General features: G+C 37.7%; 1 protein-coding gene across 8 annotated transcripts in view; it reads left to right on the forward strand.

The window, feature by feature from the left end:
* FRMPD4 (FERM and PDZ domain containing 4) overlaps positions 1–24,915 on the forward strand; it is a 451,884-nt gene extending 426,969 nt beyond the window's left edge. For 7 of the 8 annotated variants that reach the window (XM_039498317.1, XM_039498329.1, XM_039498310.1 and 4 more), the window contains 11 exons: positions 2,156–2,263; positions 4,989–5,120; positions 7,323–7,442; positions 8,095–8,231; positions 9,203–9,329; positions 12,177–12,266; positions 12,862–13,044; positions 17,943–18,081; positions 18,725–19,786; positions 20,103–21,365; positions 22,757–24,915. In XM_039498317.1, coding sequence (XP_039354251.1) covers positions 2,156–2,263; positions 4,989–5,120; positions 7,323–7,442; positions 8,095–8,231; positions 9,203–9,329; positions 12,177–12,266; positions 12,862–13,044; positions 17,943–18,081; positions 18,725–19,786; positions 20,103–21,365; positions 22,757–24,093 — 4,698 coding nt within the window. In that variant the 3' untranslated portion in view covers positions 24,094–24,915. Of the gene's footprint in view, positions 1–2,155; positions 2,264–4,988; positions 5,121–7,322; positions 7,443–8,094; positions 8,232–9,202; positions 9,330–12,176; positions 12,267–12,861; positions 13,045–17,942; positions 18,082–18,724; positions 19,787–20,102; positions 21,366–22,751 lie in introns of all 8 variants that reach the window. The other variant, XM_039498367.1, reaches the window with a different exon arrangement.
* Positions 24,916–27,912: the final 2,997 nt, after the last annotated feature.

A 27,912-nucleotide genomic window follows, 5' to 3' on the forward strand; every position in this document is an offset into this window, starting at 1 on the left:
AGCATAGGATTTGTTTTTCTTCTGTAGAGTTGTTGGGTTTTTTGTTGTTGTTTTAAAGGAAATTTTGTAACTGGAAAACCTGTAAAGTCCGGTGAAGTAGTATGTCAGGAAAACAAATTAACACTAATTTAAAGACCTCTTTAAAATTCAGTTTATCAACTTTAAGTCATTCTTTCTCTAACCTGTCCCCGGGCAAAGTCATCCCTCCTTCCAAAGACAGAGCTTTTTAAAGATGAACTCCTGGTTTACTTGCTTGTTTTACAAATTGCAAGATGATGATGATTCATATATGTCTTCTTCTGAGTTCTTTGTATACATAGAGCAAACTCATAATTTTCATTTTGTTAATCGGCAATTTCATTTACAAAAACCAATAATCACCTTCTGTTTTGCCCCCCAAGAATGAATCAAATTTCCTTTTAACATTACAATCCCCTTTCCAGATTGTCACAATAGAAACTAGCAATATACATTATTGTTTGTGAATGATAATATTTACACTTCATTGCCAGCAACACATTGGTGAGACTCCACAGCATTCTCACTCTACCACAGTAGTGATGCTGTAATATGTATGGTATAGTATGGTAAATTAGCATTCTGCAGTCAAAGAGAAATTTTTGTTTTTCATTTTTAATTTAAAATCTTTATCTGTTTCAGTTTTAAGATTTAAATTGTACAGGATACAATAAACAGGAAAATAATATGTTCACCCTGAGTCATAGCAGTAACATGTAACATGAACTTTTACTCATACAGTTCAAGTAAACAAGACCGAATTCTTTAAAAAAAACCTGTATTCTTTTAAATGTATCTGACCTTCTAGTTTCTAAAAAAAATGTTTCTTTAACTTATCTGAGGAAATATTATTTTAAACAATGGCTTCAAGGTGTTTAGGTTTCTGAATTGGCTTCAGGTGTCAGGAATATGTGCCACTTGCTGGTGAAAAATGACTTCGGAAGAGCCTGTGCCAAAACTCCACATCCCAACAGCCCTAAAATATAGGTGTTCGGAATAGAGCTCGGCAAAATGTTTCAGTTGAATAGTAAATTTTCCAAAAAATGCAGTTTCAGGATGACTGAAAATTTTCACCAGTTCATGAATAGTTTTAGCCAAATAAATAATGAGAAGGAAAGATTTTGAAGTTGAAATGGTTCACTTCCACATTTTCTAAATTAACTGTTTTGACATTTTGTTTTGAATCAACATTCTCTAAACAAAATGTCATTTTGAATTGACGTTTTGAAATTAAATATTGTTTTGACTTGACTTTCATTTCAAAAATATTGTTTGAAAAATTTTGAATGTTTTTTCAATCAACCCAAATGAAATGTTTTCGTTTCAGTGAGGAAGAAATTAAACAATTCAGTTTCAGTTTCTTTTTCTGAACCAAAAAATCATTAATTTACTCAATTCTAGTTCAGAATCCAGAGCTGTATTCATATCCTGCTGTTTGGCACCAGCCCTCACTGCTACACATTGCAGGAAAGAGTATTGACCAATTTATCCCTGATGCATCTTTAGGGATATCCATGAAGGTACACCAGAGATGAATTTGACCATATGAGTTTAATTTGACATCATGAGAGGTCAGCCTGTTCTACAATGTAACTTTACAGTGATGTGATAAATAGTTCCCAAATAGATATTTTCTAACTGCATCTGCATAAATCACACTTTCTTGCACAACATTATCATAGAAAACAAAGCAATGGTGCAAAAGGACAGTTAAAATTGATAAATTTGCAGGGATTTTGTGCTGCATTCTTATCACTTAAAAACAAACAACTGAATCATTTCCGCATGAAAATACAGATTTCTGTTGTAAATGAGGACAGAACTTTCATTATGGTAGTCATTTACTTGTTATCAGATTTATCAATTACAGATGGAAAAGCTAATGCTAGCACCATAGTTTCAGCACTGTGAACATGCAGTCTAACAATTGGTGGGTCTGTCACTTGCAGCTATAGTGCATATCACTGGAGTCTCCTGAGGCGAGGCATTGCTAATTCTGCTTTGGGTTTGATCCAACATTCCATTTTCAGACGTCACCAGCCTTCCCTGCTGTATGCTGTTCTTTCCTATAGAATAAAATGTATGTTCTTCTTGTTGCTTGCAAAGTGTAATCTAATTCACTAATCTGTTTTAACAGGAAACTGTTAAGGACAATTCACTTCTCTTCATGCCAAATGTACTGAAGGTATATCTAGAAAATGGGCAAACCAAATCCTTCCGTTTTGACTGCAGTACTTCAATAAAGGTAGGCTAATCTACCAAACCTCATAACGTACACTGCCAAGGATGCCATTAAAACATTCTGAAATGCCTTTGTAACAGAAAAACAAAAACCCCAATAGTCTCAGAATTTGAGCCTGAGCCTGGACCATCGTGTTGTTCATGGCTGGCTTCATAGATGTGAGTAGTAAAGAAGTAATAAGATTCTGCTCTGGTTTTCTGCCAATAAAAGCATAATGTTGTATCAATGAAGCAAAAATAGGAGTGATAATTTTAATGTGACTGCAGCTTAATTTAATTATATGCATGGACCTTGCTAAGGTTTGATATTCTGCCAAATGCCAGCATGATTTGTCAGCAAAGTCAGAAGGTAAGAAGATAAAGATGTTGGTTTCTAATTGAATATCATCTAGCCTGTAGTCTAGTGAAATCAGGACGGAATAATGTAGGGTTATTCTGACAATAAATTGTTCATGTCAATGTATTGTCTCCTTTTCTTCAACATATTTCATAGAGAGGCTAAATCACAAGGTGAAGTTGTGACATACAGTTAATGCAAGTAGGGCGTAGAGCCTGTTCTGTTCAGTTCTAGGTAGGTTCTTCTACCTCACTCATCACTGTAATATCTGAGCACCTTCCGATAGTGCATTAAGAAACATGACTAACAGCTGACGTGTTTGTTCCTGCATGTGTGCAGTGGAGTGTTTTGTTTGGTGATGTCATACACACACACATTGCTATGTGTTTATGTTAGAGAAAGCAAGGTCAAAGAAATGCACTTTGCAGTTATAATGGAAGGGGTGAGGTTTGTGGTGGTCCTTAGTTCCTCTGGGAGTTCCTTCCACAGCCTAGGACCAGTGCCTGAGAAAGCTCTGTCAGGATGACTTCTCGCTGTCAAAGTCACAGGTGAGTTTTCAAGGTACTATGGTGATGAGGATCATATAAGTAGATAAAGAGTGACTTGAGGGATTTCTTCTTATGCACTTCAGCACCTGATGTTTTCTATCACAACCGTTTATTCAAAATTTTCCCATTTTATTTTTCAACATGAGTCTCAAAGTGATTATTTCATGATGTTCAATCAGTTTTACCTCAGTTTTCTTCAGCTGCAGTGGTAAGGACAGATTTTTACTGAAGTGAAGACAGGGAAATTTTGATTGGTTGATTAGAAGGTACTGGGAACTGAGAGAGAAGATTGGTTAGGAATTAATATCAGGTGCTATACAGATTAAAGAGAAAAATGTTGGCTGGTTTTAATAATTGGACGCATGCACCTCTTATTAGCATATTCAGAAAAAGCAATTAGTAAACAGCACATGTCACAGTGTCATATTACTTCTCTTTAGCAAACATCTTTCTTCAAATTACTGTTATATTGTTTGTTTTTTAGCACAAATTAGAAGTGTCAATAAGAGTAGATTGACTGGGTAGGTTTTAAATTCCCTGTGAGTCAACAAAGTAATAATAGTAACTTGCACTATTTAAATGGTAGCTTGCAACTGGTTAATGACGTGGTTTATTTTTTAAGGTTTATAGACTCCTGTCCAATCACCAACACAAACACACACACACACACACACACACACTCCACTCTTGCACCGATTTGTTATACTTCCATGAAAAATGGTTAATTGATCTATTAGTTGGATTGTTATTCATCAGATGCTCTCTTTAGGGTCCAGATGGATAGAATTTACTAATGTATATCTAACAATCATTGGGATGAATGTAAATGCTTTAATAATTTCACCAGTATATCGTAAATTTCACCAGTATATCGTATTTCAGTGTTGATTTTATTTTGTCTTTCCCTCTGTCACTGCACTTACCAAACTAACAATAATTGCTGAATGATGTTAATGGTCTAGATATGCTTTATAGATCAACATAGAAAGTAAAGTGATAATTAGGGATAGTTGAACAGGTTTGGGTGAAATAAAGATTGGATTTAGACAATTTAATACTTAATTGTAATTTTAGAAACAATTACACTTGAAATGATCACCCTTATTTTAAGATTTATGTCATTGTGAAAGAGTTTTGCTATAATCCCTGCCTGCCTCACTTTTATAATAAAAACAAAACCCCAAGTTTGGAGGTGCTGCCTAGGAGATGTCATTATTATTGACTTTATTTTGATCATTTTTAAATATATAAATATGGCTCTACAATGCAGGGGTATTAATGTCTCTTAACAAGAGATTTGACTGCATTTTTTTTTAAAAACCTTCACTATAGATACAAATCTATTCAGATTCATTGAAATCTATGGGAATTGTGTCCAGTCTCACCCTATGATTTGGTGGTTCCCACTTTGAAATGCTGCAGAGGTTTATGTTCTCTCTTTTGGAGGGAGATATTGCCTATTTTTAGGGTGAATCTGAGGCATATAGTTTTAGAATTGTGTGAACATAATTTACACATTCAATTGCCACAAAAGACCATCCATCACAGTAATTTTATATACAACATACATTTTTCATACACAGTTCTAAAAATCTGGTCCCAAAAGTCTGGAGTTTAACTCAGAGAAGCCTAAACATAAAGGATCTTATTCTGCACTTGTTTCTATCTTGTATAATTGTTTACAGCTGTGCAAAGTGAGAGTAAAACACAACCATTCTGACTTGGAGTATTTAACTTCCACTTCCTACTTGTGTAAATGACTAGACAATCTGCAAGGCAATGGAAAATCAGGCCACAAGCCTTTTGTGATTTCAATCACATTTTATAAATCCTGTCTTAATTAGGATGTCATCTTAACACTCCAAGAAAAGCTTTCCATCAAGTGTATTGAACACTTTTCATTGATGCTGGAGCAGAGGATTGAAGGAGCTGGAGCCAAACTTCTCTTGCTACATGAACAGGAGACTCTAGCTCAGGTTGGTGTAATAATACATGCAAGTTGATATTAGATCATCTGTAAATTAAATGTTCCTCCAATTACTTATGTGAATTAATTAAGATGCACTGAATGAAACACTACCAGCATCTACACATGATTATTGGTTATGATAGTATGACTCTCCCGGAGTGTCAGTTTGTCTATTATCTAGACATCATATTTTGATGCTTTGGTAGCCCATTACAAAGGGATATGAAACTTCATAAGTACTCATATTTATAGCTAGAAAATATGTATCGTATCCTTTTTCATATCGTATATAGTACTACTCATAAATATAATTGAACAGACAAAAAGTTTCATTGCAACAGGCCAGAGAACTTTATTCAGTTTATCAAACCTCGTTTAAATACTTATGATTTAGTCTTTTGCATCCTGACTGGTTACCAAGCTATTTCTGTGTAAGTTGAAGCTGTCTTCCTTCTGGTCATTTCCCACCTATTTTAGCAAAACTTTCCATAAAAGCGTCGGGGGTCCTATGGAAAAATAATGACAACTCTCAAGGGCACTGTGATCGTGTAGTTAAAGACTGTATCCTAATGCAAATGCACAAGGAGGCCTGTGCAACCGTAAATCTTCTATTTCTTAACTTTGAAGTGCTTGATTCTGCAACGTGAACATTCTTTGAACGTAATTTTGTGTGTTGTTTATACAAAGTATGTGGGATTTTCAGAAGCACTTAGTGCTGGCCTCACTTTGCTCCCTCTTTGAAGTCAATGGTAAAGCTTCCATTGAAATCAATGGGAGCAGAGTTAGGCCAACGCAGGGGGCTTAAGAAAATCCCATTCAGAGCTTTTATGTACACACACACACTATACCTTGGTATTTGGGAACAGAGATACAGAGAAAGTGCAGGACAATCTAAAGGTTTGGAGGGTTTTTTTAAGCAAATATATTATACACCTCTACCCTGATATAACGTGACCCGATATAACACGAATTCAGATATAACGTGGTAAAGCAGTGCACTGGGGGGGCGGGGCTGTGCACTCTGGCGGATCAAAGCAAGTTCAATATAATGCGGTTTCACCTATAACATGGTAAGATTTTTTGGCTCCCGAGGACAGCGTTATATTGAGGTGTATATATATTACAAAGATTGCTAGAGCAAGACAGTTATTCCTTAAAAGATTTTAATGCTAAGCATAGCTCCTGTCAATCAATGAATAGAATAATACGATTATAAATTGTTAATATATAATGTTATATTTATAAATAATATAAAATGCTAACTTTCTATCCAGATTTGGTAGAATTAAATGGACTATTTTATTGTGCATTATTCTATGGCTTTCTTCATTGGAGTTCCTACTTCAATTTACCATCATACACTTGCTACTGACAATATTTTATTGTAGCAGAAGTGGAAAATGACCATTTCATCTGATTGTCCCACAACTTACTTGGGAGCTCAACTTTATGCTACCATGTAAATATGCTCAGCCTGCTGTTACTTTTATAAGTTTTATGCTGCCTGTCAATTAAAGAAGTTTATCTTGAAATAGTGGATGACTCTATTCTCATCATGGAGTACAAGAGTCTTTGTATCTCTTGGTCTAGAATCACATAGCTAAAAAAGTGCTTAATAGTGATTGGCTCAAATCCCTTTTATAAATAAGGGTTTTTTTTCCCCCTGGAACCACCACCTATTATTTTACTTTCTCAAAAAGTAATTTTCAATAAGATTTTCTTGCAAATCCCTATCAACAAATGTTCTGTGACTGAGAAAAAAACATACAAACAAAACCTATTTAATCTATTACTTTGAGGGCTGCCAAGATCAAATACTTGGAAATCATACAGTGAAAGTCTCTTAAAGTGAATTCACTTTTTTCATGGAACAACTTCACTGTCAGTGGAGAATAACTATAGCCAACATTTCAGTTTGCACATTGCACTGGAAGAATCCAGTACTTTCATTGCTCTTAGATGTGTTTGGGCAGTTTGTGTCCTGATAAATCTTCAGCTGTTCCTGGTCCCCCACACATACATATTTAAAGACGGACAAAGTTCAATTTTCATTTTGCCAAACCTGATGCAATGCCCATGAAGTCAAGTCAATGGAAGTCTCTCCGTTGACGTAGGTGGGCTCTGGATCAGGTTTAAAGTGTCTAAAACTAAGAACAGCATTCCAAATCCAGTGTTTCAAAGTGCTAATAAGATAATTGCACTCTTCTAGGTAACCCAGAGGCCAAGCTCCCATAAGATGAGATGTCTGTTCAGAATCAGCTTCGTCCCAAAGGATCCCATTGACCTTCTAAGAAGAGATCCAGTTGCTTTTGAATATCTATATGTACAGGTAAGTGAAAACATAACTAGTCTTAGTATAAGCTAAGAAAACATGTAGATGGCAACTTTGAATGTACTTTTCATTTGTGCTTTCACAGATAAAAATTGGGCAATGGGAGGGTCCTGATTTTTAAACATATTGATTATGTTACCTAAACCAACCACAATCTGAGAGATGTGCAGGTGTTTATTTTCCAACAAAGTCCCTATCCCCTCCAAGCCCTCACAAAAATACCTCTTATATGCTAATACTGTGGCATCCTTCCAAAGAGTATGCAGCTCTAGGAGGCTTATGAAAGTGAGCCGGCAGCACTTCCCAGCAATCGTTTCTTGTCCTGTAATGTCATTCATGGAAAATCTCTTGGAGGATAGGAAAGATGGTGCGCACACAGTGGGGATGCAAGCAGAACATGCTTGTTTCAAAATCCACATGCCATTTGCTCTTTGGCAGCTACCTGGATTCTTCTGAGGCATCCAGACCTTCATGAATACCCAGCACATCTGAGAGACATAGCTTGCTGTCAGTGTAATGCCACCTTTCAGCATGGGGTCAATCCATAATGCAGCCATCTTTAAAATCAATCAATAAAAGCTTGTTTATGCTTCGCTTTTTAAGTCAAAGATTTTTTAACTTGATGCTCCCTCTCCTGGTTCTTTGGCAGAGCTGTAATGATGTGGTTCAGGAGAGGTTTGGACCTGAGCTGAAATACGATATTGCTCTGCGGCTGGCTGCATTACAAATGTATATTGCGACTGTGACCACCAGACAAACTCAGAAAATCTCCCTCAAATATATTGAGTAAGTATAGTGTATAGAGCATTCCTCAAAAACAAAAGTTAGAGAGTGTTTGTAGGTCTTTTGCATGTTGGTCGATTGGTCTGTCTGTCTGCATATCCTGATTTTAGGTTTGTGTGCTTTCAGTGCACTTTTAATTCTCATATTGTACTTGCCCATCTGTTGACTAAACCACGCTTAGCAAGATGGCCTCTACCTGAAACACACCAGCTTCAAACCTCTCTTCCTCTGAGATTGCCACAGACCCCAGAGCACTGAGCTGAGACCCTCATGTGATCTCTATGGCTACTTTGGAAGTGATTCCACTTCACTTTTGAGGGGGCAGCATTTACAGCTCTCCCCATCCAGAAGGATGGTCAGCACAACACAAGGCCCCTGAGGGAGAGGTGCAGTTGCCAATTTTGACCTGATTAATCCTTGACTGTTGCATACCAACAGTGTCTCCAAATACACAGGTTGTGTAACACGTGCTGAGCTAAATTGCCTTCTCAGTTACCCTGGTGCAACCTTTGGTCCAATGTGCTCATAGTGGGGTGTAATATGAAATATAGGTCTAAAAACCCCTAATAAAGAACAAATAAAACAGAGCAAGTAAACCCTTGCCATTGTGCCTTAAGAAACGTTCCTTACAGAAAATGTAGAATTGTATCACGGTTTATGTGTATATTCCTGCATCTATTCATAAATTGGAGGTGAGGAACTAAAGATTAAAAATGAGAAGAGTCTCTGAAAACAGTTTGGAAAATCCCTGGGGTAGGAAGAGCCTCACACCGCAAATGTTAAAGCATCTTATTTTTCTATGAAACAGTATGTACTCTGAGTACAGAAAATAATATGTTATAGCACAACTAGTGCCTTCACTAACTCTCCCTCTGCTTTCAGGCATTCATTTGCTCAGCATCACAGCCACCATCTAGTCTTAGATAAATAATCAACACAGGAATGTGAAATTAAAGATATGCCTTTTATTGCAGAAAAGAATGGGGATTAGAGACTTTTCTTCCATCTGCTGTGCTGCAAAGCATGAAAGAAAAGAACATAAAGAAAGCACTTTCACACCTTGTCAAAGCAAATCAAAACCTAGTTCCTCCGGGTAAAAAGGTATTTGCATCTTAATGGAAAATATATTTTAAAGACCAGAGAGGACTGCATGCACGGGAAATGTTTGAAATTAGTTCTTTGGAGAAATACCTAGCCAGTATATTTTCAAAGATTGTTAGACTGTATAACTTTCAGTGCCTATTACCACATTTCCAAGAACAATTAAAAATAATTAATTATACCCCAGCTAAACCATCTCCTCATTTTGAGAATGGTGGAAAATTGATTATTAACCACCAGGGTATGCCCAGGATTTTTAAAATTCATTTAGCACCTGCTGTTAATGGCAAACTTGTTAGAGAATTACATTCTCTATGCTTCCAATGCTCTAAGCTATGTTAACCTATGAGCTTGGCACAGACATAAGACATTTTCATGGTACTACAGGATGATTTGCTCTGGCGTCGCAGGGTAAAGTGACCACAGTTGGCAAGATGTCACTTGATAAATTATCTCCCTTATTGTAATTGAATCTTCCGAGTTGTTATAATATGCCTAGTCTTGTTATTAAGCCTTTGCTTCAACCGAGAAAACTGTGAGGGAAAATGTCTATGGACATTTGTCTGTTTATACCATATATATGCAGCTTTTAGATACTGAGACACTCTGTGAATGGCAGAATACCAACGGCTTGATCCAAAACCTATTGAACTAAACAGAAAGACACCCATTAACTTCAGTGGGCTTCAGCTCAGGACCCAAGAGATGAACATAAATCTGTGTTTATTTTAGTACTGCTAAATGTTAGTGGTTAACGAAAAGCTAATTGCCAAATTTTTAGCTGAACACACCAATGTGTACCCTTTACATAGCTGCAGCAAAAGCTGAAATGGTGTCAGCTCGATGTATTTTATCCTAGTAGTTCAGGTATGTTTGAATCCATCCCTGCTGCTGGATTCCAGGCTGGCAATAGTGGCCCACAGTAGCTTGCGCTATCTTCAGTTACGACAGAGATTACAACGCTGCCTCCCTGATGCGCACCTTGACAAAATTATCTATGCTTTTTGTTACCTTCAGGTTGGGCTGCTATCGTATGCTCTGCTGAGGGCTTCTCTTGAAATACATAGTGCAGCCACCTGCATGTTTAGCAAGACAAGACAACGTGAAAACCCTGGTGCTCTGTAGTGGCTAACAATCCACTCTGGGAGTAAATCCAGGAAGTGGTTATCTTCTATAAATTTGGTTCCCTTCCTATCTCAGAGGTTTTGTCTCCTTTTCACAATCATTGTGTTCCATTTGACTACTTTAGCTATCTGTCCCCAGGACTGAATCCCAAGTGAGGGATAGGAGAAGACATTTTCAGTAGAAGACTGAGCACTAAAGCCTAAATCTGGAGACCTGTAGAATGCAATGCATGATAAATTTATTTATTCAAATTTTCCTAGTATGGGCATGAGGTACACCACTGGACAGGGTGGAGTGGTAAAATCATAGAAATGCAGGGCTGCAAGGGACCTCGAGTAGTCATCAAGTCCAGCCCCCTATGCTGAGGCAGGACCCTGTAAACCTACATCATCCTTGACATGTGTTTGTTCAACCTGTTTTTAAAAATCTCCAATGATGGGGATTCCGTAGCTTCCTTTGGAAGTCTATTTGAGAACTTAACTGCCCTTATGGTTAGAAAACTTTTCCGAATATCTAACCTAAATCTCCCTTATTGCAGATTAAGCCCGTTCCTTCTTGTCCATTTGCCCATTTTTTGGAACTAAGGGGGGCTTGATTTGCATGCAAAATATATTTTTTAAACTGTGGATTTTGAGGTTTCTGCCTGAGCAAGGGCTGCAGATTTTGGGCTACATTATTTGTATGAATTTAAGAGATTTTTTTTTCCAGTCTAAAAATTATATTTGAGTTCTTAATTTTTAAATTGTTTGTTTTCCCCAAAAAATTAAACAGCAAGCAAACACAGCACTCCTGCCCCCCCCAAACCTTCATTTAAACCTATTTGTAAATTATTCCTATTTTTCATGGGAATAAATTATGGCACATTTATAGGTCTCTCTTCCTATTTTTCAGGTTCATCCTCTGTTACGGGTAGTAGAAAAGTGACTAAATTATTGTTTGTTTAAAAAAAACTTCTTAGTAGTAAGTTAGAAATAAAATCCTATATATCACAAGCAGGGCCAGCACCAGGTTTTCTGCTGCCCCAAGCGGCGTGCAAAAAAAAAAAAGCCGCGGCAGCGCAATCGCACCACTCTGCTCTTCAGCGGCAATTCGGCGGCTGGTCCTTCGCTCCCAGAGGGAGTGAGGGACTTGCCGCCGAAGACCCGGAGCTGCCACCCCAATAGCAGCCGGAGGGCCGCCCCCTGGTATTGGCAGTCCCAACACCTGCTTCTTTAGCTGGTGCCTGGAGCCGGCCCTGATCACAAGTATCTAGCAAAATGTGCCATTTATAGCTGTTCTTAGCAATTTTTTTAACATTTTGTTCTTTTTAAATTCACATTGGTAAACCAAATTTTAAAGAACTGCTACTGATGGTGATTATGAATAGGAACTCCAGTCTACCCTTGAAATCCCTCAATGAACAGATGTTTAATCTGAGTAGTCCAACATTTTCCTTTTACTGGAAAAGTTCCAATGTACTTGCAGTGCCCTGATGCAACCCATGCATGAGTCTTGAGTACATCTGATCAAAATAAATAAGATTTTAATTCCAAGATCTGAAATCCTGTTCCTTCATCAGGAAGTCAAATATGTAATGATTTATCGTCAGTCTGATGAGCTCTTGTCACAGTCCAGTCTCCTTAGGCTGTGTAATCATGTTTTAATTCTTCCATTTCCATATGTGTGGATTTCCCTCATTGCATCTTACTCCTGTAATAACATCAGAGGTTTCCTTCTCCTCAGCTGTCTGCTCTGCAAGCCAAGGTGCATTATCTCAAGTTCCTCAGCGATCTGCGATTATACGGGGGGCGTGTGTTCAAGGCAACATTAGTGGTAACTTTTTCCTTTATTTTCTTGATAATTTTCTCCAATTAATTTGTATCTGCCTCACTCTCACATTTGCTTTAAGGAAGTTCAAGTCCAAATCAAAAATTCTAAAATAACATATACACTATATTGGATCCAACCACACAAACACTTTTTTTTCATTCTTCTTGAAAATGTCTTCCATTGTATTCTGATTTGCAGCTTGGAGGTAGCATTCATTTGATGGATGATACCATGGGTATAATTATAAAATACTAAAGCTGTTGAATAAAAAATTATTCTTTTAAGACATATACTCTACATCCACCCATGAAAACCACAATGCAGTTTCTAACAAAAGTAAATTGTGACATAACTTTTATTTTATGCATTTTACTATAAATCTAGTAAAATCATGTACCTGTTTTTGGTTTTGTTTGGTTTTTCCTCTTACCGAAGAGTTTACTAATCATGGCAAAGAAATACTATGCAAATTAAATCTCATAAAAATGAAACAGGGTAGAAGTGGTGTTTTTGTTTCATCTTATTTTATTTTTCTTATGCAAAACCTGTCAGGTTTCTTACTCTTTTTAATTTTTATTTTCTTCTTTTTATGTTACAGCAAGGAGAAAAGCGTTCAGAAGTGACTTTGTTAGTAGGGCCCCGCTATGGTATCAGCCACGTGATCAACACCAAAACGAACTTGGTGGCCCTGCTAGCAGACTTTAGCCACGTTAACAGGATCGAGATGTTTACAGAAGATGAGAGCACTGTTAGAGTTGAGCTCCATGTCTTAGATGTAAAAGTAAGTTGACTATTGATTTGTATCAATGTAGTATCTTAAAATAGCACAATTTTCATTTTCCCTCTGTATTGGAATAGTTGATAAAGTTGTGCATGATTTTGTTATAAATGTTTCATGCTCCCAATATTATGAACGTGTATATTAGAATTGTTTTAGCCAAATGGCATACAGCTGATTACTTAGGAACATAGGAATTTCTTTATCACATAAGACCAGCTATCTAGTCCAGTATTCTGTTCCAGATGCTTCAGAGGAAGGTAAGAGAAACCCCACAGTGGACAGCTCTGGAACAACCTGCCTAAAAGGGAAATTTCTTCCCAGTCCCGTAACTCTTCTGAATTCTTTTTATTCTGTCTACTGTAATTGTGGGGGCTCTTGTTCTTCATATAAATGTCTGATCCTCTTTTGAATCCTACTGAGCTTTTTGCCTCAGTGGAACTGAGTGGAATTTTGCATATTACATCCTCTCAGTGCAGTTTATAGGATCTTGAAGCTTTATGGTGGAAGCTTTCATAGACTTTCTATAGAATTGTATAGAGGATAAATAGAGCTTAAAGTGGGATATATCACAGTACGCAAAACTTCAATACTTCTAAGCTAAGTATGCTACCAATTTTCCTCTTTCTTACAAAGGTATATGGAAAAATTACACATGGAATATTTACCAAACTCTTCTTTCAAACACTTAACTTTTATTGACAAGTATTATTTCAATATATTTAAGTTGATAATATTGCTGCAACTTGATCTGGATGCACCAGAAAACATTATTGGCTGGTGAGCACCTTTAGCTCCCTGGACAATAATAATATCAGAAGATCCCAGAGTGCTTTATAGCTATTAATGTCACAGAGCACCCCTTTAGGATAATTATGTGGATGGGGAAACTGAGACAGAGAAGCCAGGAATCTCCTAGTCCTATGATGTAATCAAAAGATCATCCTTCCTCTGTGTTTAAGACCAGGTAGTTTGAAGGAGCCAGGAGATGGGAGTCTAAGAAGGCTAAAATACTTTATAATACTAATTAGGGCTGTTGATTAATCACAGTTAACTCATACAATTAACTCAAAAAAATTAATCACGATTAATCGCAGTTTTAATCACACTATTAAACAATAAACTACCAATTGAAATGTATTCAATATTTTGGATGTTTTTCTACATTTTCATATATATTGTATTCTGTGTTGTAATTGAAATCAAAGTGTGTATTATTTTTATTACAAATATTTGCACTGTAAAAATGATAAACAAAAGAAATAGTATTTTTAATTCACCTCATACAAGTATTGTAGTGCAATCTTTTTGTTGTGAAAGTGTAACTTACAAATGTAGATTTTTTTGTTATATAACTGCACTCAAAAACAAAACAGTGTAAAACTTGAGAGCCTACAAGTTCACTCAGTCCTACTTCTTGTTCAGCCAATTGCTAAAATAAAAAAAGTTTGTTCACATTTACGGGAGATAATGCTGCCCTCTTCTTATTTACAATGCCACCAGAAAGTGAGAACTGTCATTTGCATGGCACTTTTGTAGCTAGCATTGCAAGGTATTTGCATGCCAGATATGCTAAACATTCGTATGCCCCTTCATGCTTTGGCCACTATTCCGGAGGACACGGTTCCATGCTGATGAGCTTATTAAAAAAATATGTTAATTAGATTTGTGACTGAACTCCTTGGGGGAGAATTGTATGTCTCCTGCTCTGTTTCACCCACATTCTGCCATATATTTCATGTTACAGCAGTCTCAGATGATGACCCAGCTCATGTTGTTCATCTTAAGAACTCTATCACTGCAGATTTGACAAAATTCAAAGAAGGTACCAATGTGAGATTTCTAAAGATAGCTACAGCACTCGACCCAAGGTTTAAGAATCTGAAGTGCCTTCCAAAATCTGAGAGGGACAAAGTGTGGTGCATTCTTGCAGAAGTCTTAAAAGAGCACACTCTAATGTGGAAACTACAGAATCCGAACCACCAAAACAGAAAATCAACCTTCTGCTGGTGGCATCTGACTCAGATAACGAAAATGAACATGCGTTGGTCCTCACTGCTTTGGATGTTATTGAGCAGAATCCATCTCAGCATGGATGCATGTCCCCTCGAATGGTGGCTAAAGCATGAAGGAACATATGAATCTTTAGCACATTGTTAGCCGGCTATAACAGTGCCATGAGAATGCCTGTTCTCACTTTCAGGTGACACCGTAAACAAGAAGAGGGCAGCATTATCTCCTGCAAATGTAAACAACTTGTTTGTCTGCGCGATTGGCTGAACAAGAAGTAGGACTGAGTGGATTTGCAGGCTCTAAAATTTTACACTGTTTTATTTTTGAATGCAGGTTTTTTTGTACATAATTCTACATTTGTAAGTTCAATTTCCATGATAAAGAGATTGCCCTACAGTACTTGCATTAGGTGAATTGAAAAATACTATTTCTTTTGGGGTTTTTTACAGCGCAAATACTTGCAATCAAAAATATATATAAAGTGAGTATTCCACACTTTGTATTCTGTGTTGTAATTGAAATCAATATATTTGAAAATGTAAAAAACATCCAAAAATATTTAAATAAATGGTATTCTATTATTGTTTAACAGTGCAATTAATCGCACGATTAATCGTGATTAATTTTTTTATCGCTTGACAGCCCTAATACTAATAGCTAAGCAACACAGACCATAAAGCAGAGAAGTAATCTGTAGTAACCTGCCAGTTCAGTGAGGGAAGAGAAATATAAATGGTGAGTATCAAGAATGACAAGGAAAATGAGTCACGCAAGATTTATATGGAATAATTAGCAAGAGGGTCAAAATACCTATTCTGCTTCCTGTCAAAAGGAGAAACCTACCAAAAGTAGTGTTATGATGGCACATGAATAAGGATATGGAAATTTTGCATATGATTATCAGTAAGTGAAAAATAACATGAAACAGAAGTTCCACTACCACAGTGGGTAGGCCTAGGAAGTGGTTGATATTGGCCGGGAATTAGGCATGACCATAGCAACTGGGAAATACTTTAAGTACAAAATAAAGCTGCTCAAACCCTTGACAGAAATCCAGAATGAGGGCACCACTAACAGCATTTGCCTTCCACTTGTGATGAATTCCTCCATGGGATGCAAGAGGAGGGAGTGGGCCTAGCTGAGTAAGGAAGGGGTAATTTACATCTGCCTGTAGCAGCACTAGTGAATGTGGCCTAAGTGTCCATTCCCCAGTCAGTAAAAGGGAATGATAATGTCTCTCAGGGTTATTGTGAAGCTTAATTAGTTAATGCTTGTAAAGCACTTTAAGATCTTTGGTTGAAAAGTTCTATAGAAGTGTAAACAGCTTGAGTCTTTCTTTTACCATTAATTTTCTTTTTCAGTATTCTCTCTACCATGTTATTTCCAAAAAGTCATCCATAAAAGTTTAGTTGCTTATAGGTTACGAAAAGGGTGAACAGCAGGTCACAGTAATACTCTTGGCATTTAAAATCTCTCTGAAAATCATCTACTTTTATTGATCCTCTCATAAAATTCAGCATCAAGAAAGCATTTCAGACACCTCGCTGTATACATGCACACCTGCTCCATCTTAACACTAACATAATAAGAATTGATTCACTCATCTTTGGGTAATAATTTGTTTTAATTTTATGCCCAAAGTTGACTGCTTTGTGGCAAGCATGTGTCCTTATACCAAGGCTCCTGTACTTCTGAACAAAATCTCACATTGCCCAGAAGCAAAATGATAAATAATCATAATAATAATTGCCTGGATTTTTCCATCGGGTCTGAAACTGCACATGTGAATAAGGGTGTCATGGAATTATGTCAACACCATGTGTATTGGCTTAAGATTCTACGATATGGATTAAAAAAACCCACATATACCCTATTTTGTGCTTTGTCTTAGACAGCTATGATCAGAGAACCTTGTTTTGATCAAGAGGGCAAGTACACAGCCTCCTTCAGGACCAGTTGTCAATTAGTTTGCAGGAGAGTCCAATAAACTCTTCCCATAAATGTGGATACTGCTACAGCAGGTGTCGGCAACCTTTCAGAAGTGGTGTGCCGAGTCTTCATTTATTCATTCTAATTTAAGGTTTCACGTGCCAGTCATACATATTAACATTTTTGAAGATCTCTTTCTATACGTTTATAATATATAACTAAACTATTGTTGTATGTAAAGTAAATAAGGCTTTTAAAATGTTTAAGAAGCTTAAATTAAAATTAAATTAAAATGGAGAGCCCCCCGGATTGGTGGCCAGGACCTGGGCAGTGTGAGTGCCACTGAAAATCAGCTCGCGTGCCGCCTTCGGCACCCATGCCATAGGTTGCCTACCCCTGTGCTACAGTGTGGCACTCCCGGACTTTCAGTGAGCTGTAGCAGTGATCACATGGGTTGTTACAGTGCAGCAAGGTGCTGGGCTGTAGATCCACATCCTGGCTTTCCAGGCAGTTACTTGCCATGTAGACAAACCCTAGGGTACACCAGTGAGAGCGGTGAAAGATTTAGTTCTAAAATTTTATGAACAACATTAACTTTTTAATAAGTTCTAGATGTTAAGAATCTTAGAACTCACTTGAGAATTGAAGCTTTTATTATTAATAATTATATAGACGGCAATACAAATATTAGTTAAGCACCAAGTGAATTTAAAATGTCCAGTTGGACATTTTCCTTGCTTCATCTCTCTGAACATTTTTTACCCGAAATATTGTTTTCAATCAGACCTTTCAGAGCTGAGGAAAACTAATTTATTTTTTGATTTTCCAATGTAGCATTTGTGAAATAATTCTTATAATTTACATTTTATAAATATACTAATTTTAATAAGTCATGTTTCAGCAAGTAAATGTATTAAGAATGAATAGCCTTAATGAAGACTTGGTTGTTTCCTTCATAGCCTATTACTTTGCTAATGGAATCATCAGATGCAATGAACCTTGCCTGTTTAACAGCTGGATACTATAGACTACTGGTTGATTCAAGGCGCTCAATATTTAACATGGCCAACAAGAAAAATGCAGGAAACCGAGAAACAGGTATTTATTGCATAATGCATTAACAGAAGTAACATGTACAAAACAAGGCCTCGATCCTGTGATTGGACCCACTGGGACAAAATTCCATTGATGTCAGTAGTGGTGTGTGCAGGTACAGGGGTATGTCCGTTCAGATCTGATTGCTAGTTTGGGGCCTAGAGTTGTAATATATAAATTCGGCTTTATAGTATTTTAAGATTCAGCCATTGTTCATAACATAAAATGGTAACATAAAATGTTTAATGTATTACTCCTCGTGTCACAGTGAAACAAATGAATGATCATTTGTTTGCATACAGGTTATAACATTTTATATAACCAGAGTCTTCATGCAGAAATGTGAGGTGCTGGTTTTTTTTAGATTATCATAACCAGTCCTGGGTTATTATTTCACCTAGTTTTAGTTTAGTTCTCTGCCCTCACAGCATAAAAACATCCAGTTAACCTTAATTCTTAAACCAAGAGCTCCATATCTTGAAGTAGAGGAGCATTTGAAAATGGTTTGACTGTAAAAGGGACAAGTTTATGCAGCTGTTCTATATTTAAAACATTGCTTATTCAGAATTAACAAGTCAATATTATAAAATTTGATGAAGCAGTTCATTTGTTAAATGACTGTTGCTTTTATTTTGCCAAACTGTAGGAAATGAAAATAGAGGAAAGTATAACCTCCATGCTTCTGAGTGGAACTGTGTACCAAAAACTACCACATTCATGGCTGAAGGGGATCAAGAGGCCCAAAGAACATTTGTAGACCCAAAACAGAAGACTGCGGAAGTTTCCGAAAGCCCCATGTGTCAAAAAGACCACAGGCATCTGTACATAGAAAATACCTATAATTCAGGTGGACTCGATCAGGGGCTGACCAAACAAGATGACTCCACTGAGGCAGGAGAAAACAGAAGTTTAAACCAGCAGTCATTATTGTCACTCTCAGGACTGGAATCTACCAAGAAAGCACAGGACTCTCCAAGGGGAGCAAAAGTATCCTTTATATTTGGAGATCACAGCTTGGATGGTATCAGTCCCCAAACCCTTGGCTATGAAAGACTTCTGGATGAAAGTCCAGAAGTATTGGACAAACAGAGAGCTATTTATATTAGCAGTACCAATGACATTAAAGGTCTAGAATTGTCTCCAGATGTTGAAAGCATTCAGTTTGCTACAAATTCTGTTTATGCAAGCATGAATGATGGCAAAATATTTGGAGCTGCAGAAGGGATAGAAGAGCCCTTGTTGCATGACATTTGTTATGCGGAAAACACAGATGATGTTGAAGATGAAGATGAAGTTAGCTGTGAGGAGGACATTATGGTAGGAGAAATCAGTAGGCCTACCCTTCTCAGTCTTTCTGGTTCAAGTGATGATATTATTGATTTGACATCACTCCCCCCTCCCGAAGGTGATGATAATGAAGATGACTTCCTATTACATTCTTTAAACATGGCTATTGCTGCTCCTCCACCTGGCTTCAGGGACAGTTCAGACGAGGAAGACTCTCAGCACCAAACAACACAATATTTAGAAGACAAGGAGCAAGCTAGCAAGCTAGGAAATGATGACATTCCAGTGTCACTCATTGATGCTGTCCCTACTAATACTGAGGGGAAGTGTGACAAGGGACTAGATGAAGCTGTAGTCTCCACTCTTCAAGCACTAGAGGCTTTGGCTGCTTCAGAGGAACAGCAGACGAATGACAATTCAGGTTCTTTCACCATAGTTACATTTATTCATTGAACATCATTCCACTTCATCCATTTGCGCCATTTAGTCTTGGAAACATTCCATTCTATGTTTTTACCATCATGTACGCACCTCATATTCCATATCATGTGGTAGAACTACCATAAAGTTGCTAAGTTACCTTTCTTGGGGATTATGCAATAAAATTGGAGTATGCTTTAAAATAAACCATAAAAATCCCTTTATTTTTATATTTAACACACCCCATTTTCTTATCCATTTATTCAAAGTGCCTCAGATGCTTTCATTAATTGGCTCTTATTTTTTGTGGCATGCAGGTGTAGCAATCTTGCGAGCATATAGCCCTGAGTCATCTTCAGATTCTGGCAATGAAACAAACTCTTCTGAAATGACTGAAAGTTCTGAACTAACCGCAGCACAGAGACAGTCAGAAAACTCCACACGTATGTTTTTGACCACTAGTGAAGGGTACCAACCCCTTGTGGAAGAGCAAACAGAGTTCCTCGTTGCTAAGAATCAGGCTGGAGGACCACTTGCAAAATCCTCACAGTCCATAGCTGGTTGTCAAGCTGCTGAGCTACAGTCAAAAGTTGTGCCTTCAAAGCAGATTCTTCATTCAGACAATATGGAAATGGAACCAGAGACCATGGAAACAAAATCTGTCACTGACTATTTTAGCAAATTGCACATGGGGTCTTTGGTATACTCTTGTACTAGTAAAAGGAAAAATAAGATGACTGATGGTGAAGTGAAAGCAGCCTGTGATGGTAATGTTACTGTGAAAAAGCATCAGGGAGCTAAAAAAGCAGAGACCGATGAAGACCTAAATGCTATATGTGGTACTCTTTCTTCAAGAGATGGTCAACGCATAAGCACTTTTAATGTGGAGAGAACTGCCTTTCGCCAAAGATGGTATGCTGCTGCCGATGATGAAGCAGCAGATAAACCAAGCTCAGAAACAGTGAATGGGAAGACATTTCCAAGAGTTTCTGGTCTTGGTAAAACAGATACTGGCTCTAAGAATGAAGTGAATCCTGAAGTTAATGAGGGTGATACTTCAGCACTTGGCCCAGGTGAAAACTTTTTGTCTGATATGACTAATGTGTCTTCAGCCAAAGACCTAAATGACTCAGAAGATGCACATGACCATTCTTCAAAGCTATCGGAAGCTGAGCAGAGTGTGAGTAGACTTTGTGAATATCACTTGACCAAGCGCATGTCATCTTTGCAAAGTGAAGGCCATTTTTCTCTGCAAAGCTCCCAGTGTTCTTCAGTGGATGCAGGATGCAGCACAGGCAGCAGCCCATGTGCTACCCCAGTTGAATCTCCTCTTTGTACCTCTGATGTTAAGCACATTATCTTGGATTCATCTGTGAAGGGCATTGGCTATATTCCAGCAGATGAAAGAGTTGCCATTCTTCCAAACCATGGAACAACGTACAAGGAACTACAGCAGCAGTCAGAAGCTGCGTGTCATAGAATGACAATGCCTGCCATTCATTCAGCAGTTAATGCTGAACCACTGTTTGGCACTTTGAGAGATGGATGTCATCGGATCCCCAAGATTAAAGAAACGACAGGTACAGCAGTTTCAAAGCATGTGTTTTTAAAGACACATATTTAATAGGGTGTATATGTAAAAACCAAGTGTGAAGATTACGTCATCTCTTATCTGAATGCATATTGTCAACCTAGAGTGGACAGTGAAATTAGGTCTAAACTGTTTCTATTCATTCTCACTTTCTGGTTCTGCTGTGTGGCTTTTGCTAAAATAACCCCAATTAACATGTTGACACTCAGAAAAACATTTCTATTAGCATTAGCTTTTTTAAAATGTTTCCCAATCTCCAATAGACAAGGCTGTCTATTGGAAAGAACATGGCTTGAATGCTACATCAGAATTTCTAAAATTTTGTTTCTTTTGATTTTCTGGATACTTCTGTAGAACTAGATATATTTGAGCCATATAAGCTTTAACAATGTATGTAAATTTGGGGTAGTGGAGAAATCTGTGATTTAATTATCACGTATTATATACTATTTGCCTTCTATGTGGCTAAAATAAGTGACTTTTGCTAAAATAAACAGTTGCACAGAATAATCTCCAGATAGCAATATGAAAATTGTGTTGTTATTGATAGGCCAGGAAAGGCTTAGAGCACTAACTGTAAAGAAGAGAAAGAAATGGTATTAACTATGCATCCTTTTAATTTAAAAACCCATTGCATAAGTTTCCTGTAGGGATAGCTTAGGTGCAGTGTCCTAATCACATAATTTAAGACCCAATTTTAAGAGATTTTATAAAATCTTGGTTTGGGGGGTTTTGTTTGTTTTTAATTTAATTGAAAACAATATTTTGTTGGGGGTCTAAACATTCCCCCCTTTACTGGTTGCAACTGAAACAGCAGCATTGTGTAAGTTTATGAGAACCAAAAAATGAAACTGACAAGAAGCAAAAGTGAAACAGTTTCTTTTCACTGCCTAAAAAATGCATATTGCGAAACAGAATAAAAATAAATTGAATTTTCAAAATTCTTTCCATTTTAGTAACATAAATTATTTTTATGTCAATATCCCTTTAAATACTAAATGGGAAACTTCCATTCCTGTTAGCAGAGGAGTGATATTCATGAAAGTTCTGTGGAACAATTTTCTGCTGCCTCATATTGTAAGTCAAAGTGTGGTAATAGAGGGAGTAGTCAGTTATTCATAAATGAGAATATGTTGATAGATTTTTTTTTTAATTTCATGTTTAGAGAAACACGAAGACATCTGACTATTTCCTGAAAGACACATTACTATTCATGCATGGTACTAGCTGAAATGGGGGTCCTGGAAAAATATTGTGAATCTATTAGGACAGGTCATTTTTTTTAAAAAGTCCATAAAAGATACTTAGAAATTCAGTCTATGAATATTATCAGTGTGATGCTTAATTATTCTCTCTGTTCTTCTACTACCCCTAGTGTAGCTTTCACAGAGCCTGGAAAGGGAAGACGAGGGGGCATGCCTTCAGCTTTTCCTAAACAGCCTCTAACTGACTCCATCATGCTATCATCCAACATTTGCTCAGAATCAAAGGTGCCAAGTCAAAATCAAGACTCTTGTGACATTCCTAAAATAAAACAGGGATGTGGGGCAGCAGTTAGTTTATGGCCATATGACATGATGGGAGGAAGCCTCAGAATGCCACACAGCAGGAAAGTATTGAGACGCAGCAGCAGCGTCATTGCAGGGTCCACAGGCATTGAGATGCTTTTTGAGAAGAAAAAGGCTGCACTCAGTCTGAAATGTCTAGACATTGCTGTAAGAGATGATTCCAAGGCAGAAAAAAGGGTGGAACTCCCTCTGGGCAAAAAGTTATCCAAAAGCTATTCTCAAAGTTCTGTGAACGTTAGCACTGACATCAAAGACAATAAAAGATCTTCGGTCACCAGCTCCATGGAGAAGGACTCCAAACAGTACAGAATATTGCCCTTACGAAAGTCAGATGCCAGCAACTGGAGATGCCGGGGCCCGTTTAGCTATTGTTTCCTAAACAGAGGAAATGACAATGAGGATGATGAAGATGATGGAGACAACAACCACCTCTCATGCCTCTATGAACCACAGATACCGTGTGTGTTACCAGAACCAGCCAGTCAGTCTTTTTCTGTTGAAAATGAGAAGAAAGCTGTTGAGCCCCCGAAACAGATACTAAATAGTACACATGACAAGAGCAATGCTGAAGACCAAGGTGGCCAAACTGATATGAATCTCAGTGATATGGCCTTTGATGCACAAATCACAAGAATAAATGTGATGAAAGAGAAAACTTATGCAATGCCTGATGGATTTCTTGCAGCACAAAAAGATGCCAATGAGCTGCTCTCTCTGGTCCGAGCAAGTGTGGGGAAGAAGGAAGATTTACATCCGGAAACATATGACCTTAAACTTTCTCAGTACAAACAACTGTTATCCATAGAATCGAGACAGTTGGGAAGTGCCTGCAGGAAAATGGCCATGGCTGATAAAAGCCCCGAGGAAATGCTTCTAACTATGACTTCCAGCTTTCAAGTGCTCTGTTGCTTAACAGAAGCCTGCATGCGTTTAGTGAAAGTCATGAACTCTGAAACACAGCAGCAGGAAATTATAGCTAAAATAGATGAGGTCGTAATAAACTACATTTGTCTTCTGAAAGCTGCAGAAGCAGTGTCAGACAAGACCTCCGATGATCCTAGCATTAAACTCTTGGCTCGACATTCAACTACCATGGCCGCTATTGTAAGCACACTAACACGTTCTCTTAAAATGCTTTTAAACAAATAAAATACAAATGTCACTTCATAATCTACCTTTGCGAAGCCATACATAAAACCTTTTGTTTACTGTATGTGTATGAACTAATGTAACAAACTCAGCTCCCTCTAACTGTATATTTTGTTATTTTATAAAAAATAAGTATGAGATAAAAAAACAAAAAGTTCTACTACCGAACATTGACAAAGTACTGGCCAGATCTATCCTTCTGTTTATATTTTAAATAAAATGACAAAAAAAGAAAAAAAGAAAAAAAATCAAAGAATCCCACAAGAGCATATTGACGTTTGGCTATTTTTCATATAGTCAAATCTACAGGTGTATGATGTGAGATTTTAAAGCCTGTGATGTCAGAGGAATTGTTTCCTGTTCCCTCCGAATTTCCATTTGGAGAACATTACATCCACATTTAGAAATAAGAAATGGAATCATAATGTATATAACACAGTATTTAATGTTTTAAAATTATAATTTTTAAGCATTGGAAATAGCAAAAAGACATTTAAAATCCAAGAGACTATTATGACTTACTAGAGAATATATATATAATAAACAACTCTTTTGTTCATATTGCCTGGTTACCTGATGCTTCTTTTCTAGGAAATGCTTCCATATTGCAAATAGAGAAAATTATAGTATCTGATATATATGGTAGAATGTTGCATTTTGGGACCAAATGATAACTGTGTGGAAGGTAGAGAAGAAGGGGGGAGGGCATAGAAGGTGGAATGGGGTTATTTTTTTTATGATGAAAGAACTGCAAGAAATGCATTGGTTTCATTGAAGATAGAAGAACCTAATGGCCAGGTCTAAAATCCTTTCATTGGTGAAGAGAAACCAAAGAAAAACCATTAGGAAGTTACTATTCTTGTACAATTTTATCATAAATAAATGAATCATGTCTATTTTGTTAATGTATTTTACAGTTCGTATCAAATGATTCTAGATGTATAAATGTAAACACCTTCAAAATAAAGTTAATCTTTTGGAAGAAAATACCCTTTTTGCCACAAAAAAAAAACTCTCTCAAACATTTTTAGCAAAGATCCCAGGTTCTTTTACTGGTGATGGAAAGGGCATTTTGTGACAGCTTCTCTAATCAGAACTTTTCTGTAAAATATACAGTAGCATTAAAGTTGCAACACAGGCAAGGTAAAGAATGCAGAGTTTCAGCGACTCTTAGGCTTTAAAGGGGAGATTGTTTTAAAGTGCCTCTGAGCTTTAGGCAACCCACCCCTAGTGAAAGCATTAAATCCCTAAGCTCTTTTGAAAATATCCCCCCTAACTTGTACCTGGTGTAGGTACTATCGCCCATGTTTTTCATAATCTCGCATGTAGAGGCTGATGTCATAATAACAATCATAAAGGTCTTGATTTGAAAACTGCACTTGCCTACTCAGCTGTAGGAAAGCTGAGGCTTTCTTTGATAAGTGAGGGGGCCTAAGACATCAGAATTGAACCATTTGCTAAGAAAAAAGGAAGTGTGATTGCAAAGAATAACCTACCGAGTGTGAAGACAAGCAAGCAGTGTTGTCTTCGTGAGTCTGCACACAGACAACTCCAGAGACTCTACTTCAGTTTATAGCTTTGTCAAACAGCAACAAAGTGAAATTAAAAAGACTGTGGTAAGCTTCACTGCTGCCATTCAATTTTACAGCTGCTATTTCACTGTGAGCAGCAGTAAAATTGTCAAGATAGATCTTCATCTCCCTCGGCAGTGATGTCTAAGCATATTGCACTGAAAAGATTAAGTGAATTATTTTACTTGAGACACGTTCTTCCACTGCTTAGACACCTGTACCAAGTCTGGAGTTAAGGGTAACATTTTCAGATATGCCTATGTCCCATTTTCAAAAGCTACTTAAATGCTTAGAAGCTGAATCCCAATTGACTTACAATTCAGTTTTTGCTTCTTAGGGTATCCGGCGGGTAGCGATCGATCTATTGAGGATCAATTTATCACATGTAGTGTAGACGCGATAAACCCCAGAGTCGACACCCCCAGCCAGAGCCTGCCCCCCCTTCCGCACCTCAACCCTCTGAATTTTGTTATGTGCACCAATGTGAAGGTGATATGCCGCACGTCACCTCCATATTGGTGCACATAACAAAATTCATTCCGCACATGGACGTACAAAATAGAGGGAACACTGGTCACAGGCTGTGAATTTTTGTTTACTGCCCGTGACCTGTCCATGGCTTTTACTAAAAAATACCAGTGACTAAAACATAGCCTTATTCATAATATATCAATAAGTGTTAGTCATCTCTGAAGGCCAAAAGCGGCCATCAGTTACACCTGTGAAATACCACAGCAGGATTATGGGATTCCTGTGGTGTAATGGACAGCAGAATTGGAAAACTATGGGTTTGTACAGATGAGGGCAGTATTAGGCTTGCAAAATATTTACTACTGCTGATGATACATGAGCCAGAGGAATGCAGTTTGACTCTAATGTTGAATGTGCAGGTAACAGTAGCTAGAAAAAGCATATTTTTAAATGATGATACAGGGATCATTGAGAGATGTTAAACATGAGACTCCTACATTAGACTCCTACAATGCTATTTTTAAATTCACTTTTCAGAGAGGAAAAAATCATTTTAAGTCCTTCTTTGGTTATATACTGCAATGCTCCTCATTGTTTTCTGTGCTTTAAGAGTTTTCACTCAAAGGACATTGTAGACAAAAGACACCATCTGAACGATTTACTTCATTCCATTCAGGAGTTTGGGGGGGGTATGGGGTTCAGAACTGAGATCAGAAATCTGTTTTGCATGATAATTCACCATTGAAGCTATGAAGACAGTAATCAAGACCATAACAAAATGAGTCCTGGGAAATAAAACTATAGGATTGTGAATAAATGACAGGGATGCAGGACAGTTTTAGAGCAGAGGTTCTCAAACTGTGGTCTGTGGACCCCCAGTGGTCCGCGAGCTCCATTCAGGTCCACGGATAGTTCCCTCTAAGGTGCGTGCCTGGGCAGATGCACACAAGAGAACGAAGGGCCACCTACCTAATTAGTGGAGCCATGCAGGCTTGGTTCCACTAATTAGGTGCCTGGACCCTGGAGAAGATGCACATGTAAGGTGAGGTGGTGGCCTTGGGAGGAATAGGGGGTAGGTGGGAGGAGGCAGTAGGGTGAAAAGAGGGGGTGGGGTAAATTTGGGGTGTGCAGGGCTGCGGCGGCCAGAGAAAAAGACGACTTTCCCCAGCTCCAGGGCTGCAGCTGCCGGGGAGAGACCCCCCCCCCCTCCTTCCCAGTCCCAGCTCAGGGGCTGCCGCAGCAAGGGACAGAGGGCACATCGATCACATTAGAAAGGTAAGACTACTGTTGTTAAAACATGAGTTGTGTGCTTTTATCTGTAAAACAAAAAAAATAATTATTAAGGTTTTTATCTAGCGCTTTTATCCAAAGTGCTTTACAATAGTTACTAATGGTACAAACAACATTTGGAAAGATCATTAAGTGGTCTGCCAAGACCCTCAGCAATTTTCAAGTGGTCTGTGAAAAAAAAAGTTTGAGAATCACTGTTTTAGAGCAATGGACAGCCTCAAGACATACTACAGTTACTGTTATGTGCTCTCAACTTAATTCCAGTATAACAAAGTTTGTGTCTGATCTCAGACCTATCTCTAACATCTCTACCTCACATCTAAATTAGTTAGGCGTGAAGTCTGATAACCCTATACTCCCAGCCAGCACCGAGAGCTTTGACTTCAGTGCATGTGATGTGGTCCTTCCACACAGTGGGAAGGTTTTCAGAGCCCGTGACAGGTGGATGTTGAGGAGAGCTTCATGGGAAATCCCTGTGACTCAATAT

Source organism: Mauremys reevesii, linkage group 1 (assembly GCF_016161935.1).
Source record: "Mauremys reevesii isolate NIE-2019 linkage group 1, ASM1616193v1, whole genome shotgun sequence".
NCBI classification, from domain to species: domain Eukaryota; kingdom Metazoa; phylum Chordata; order Testudines; family Geoemydidae; genus Mauremys; species Mauremys reevesii.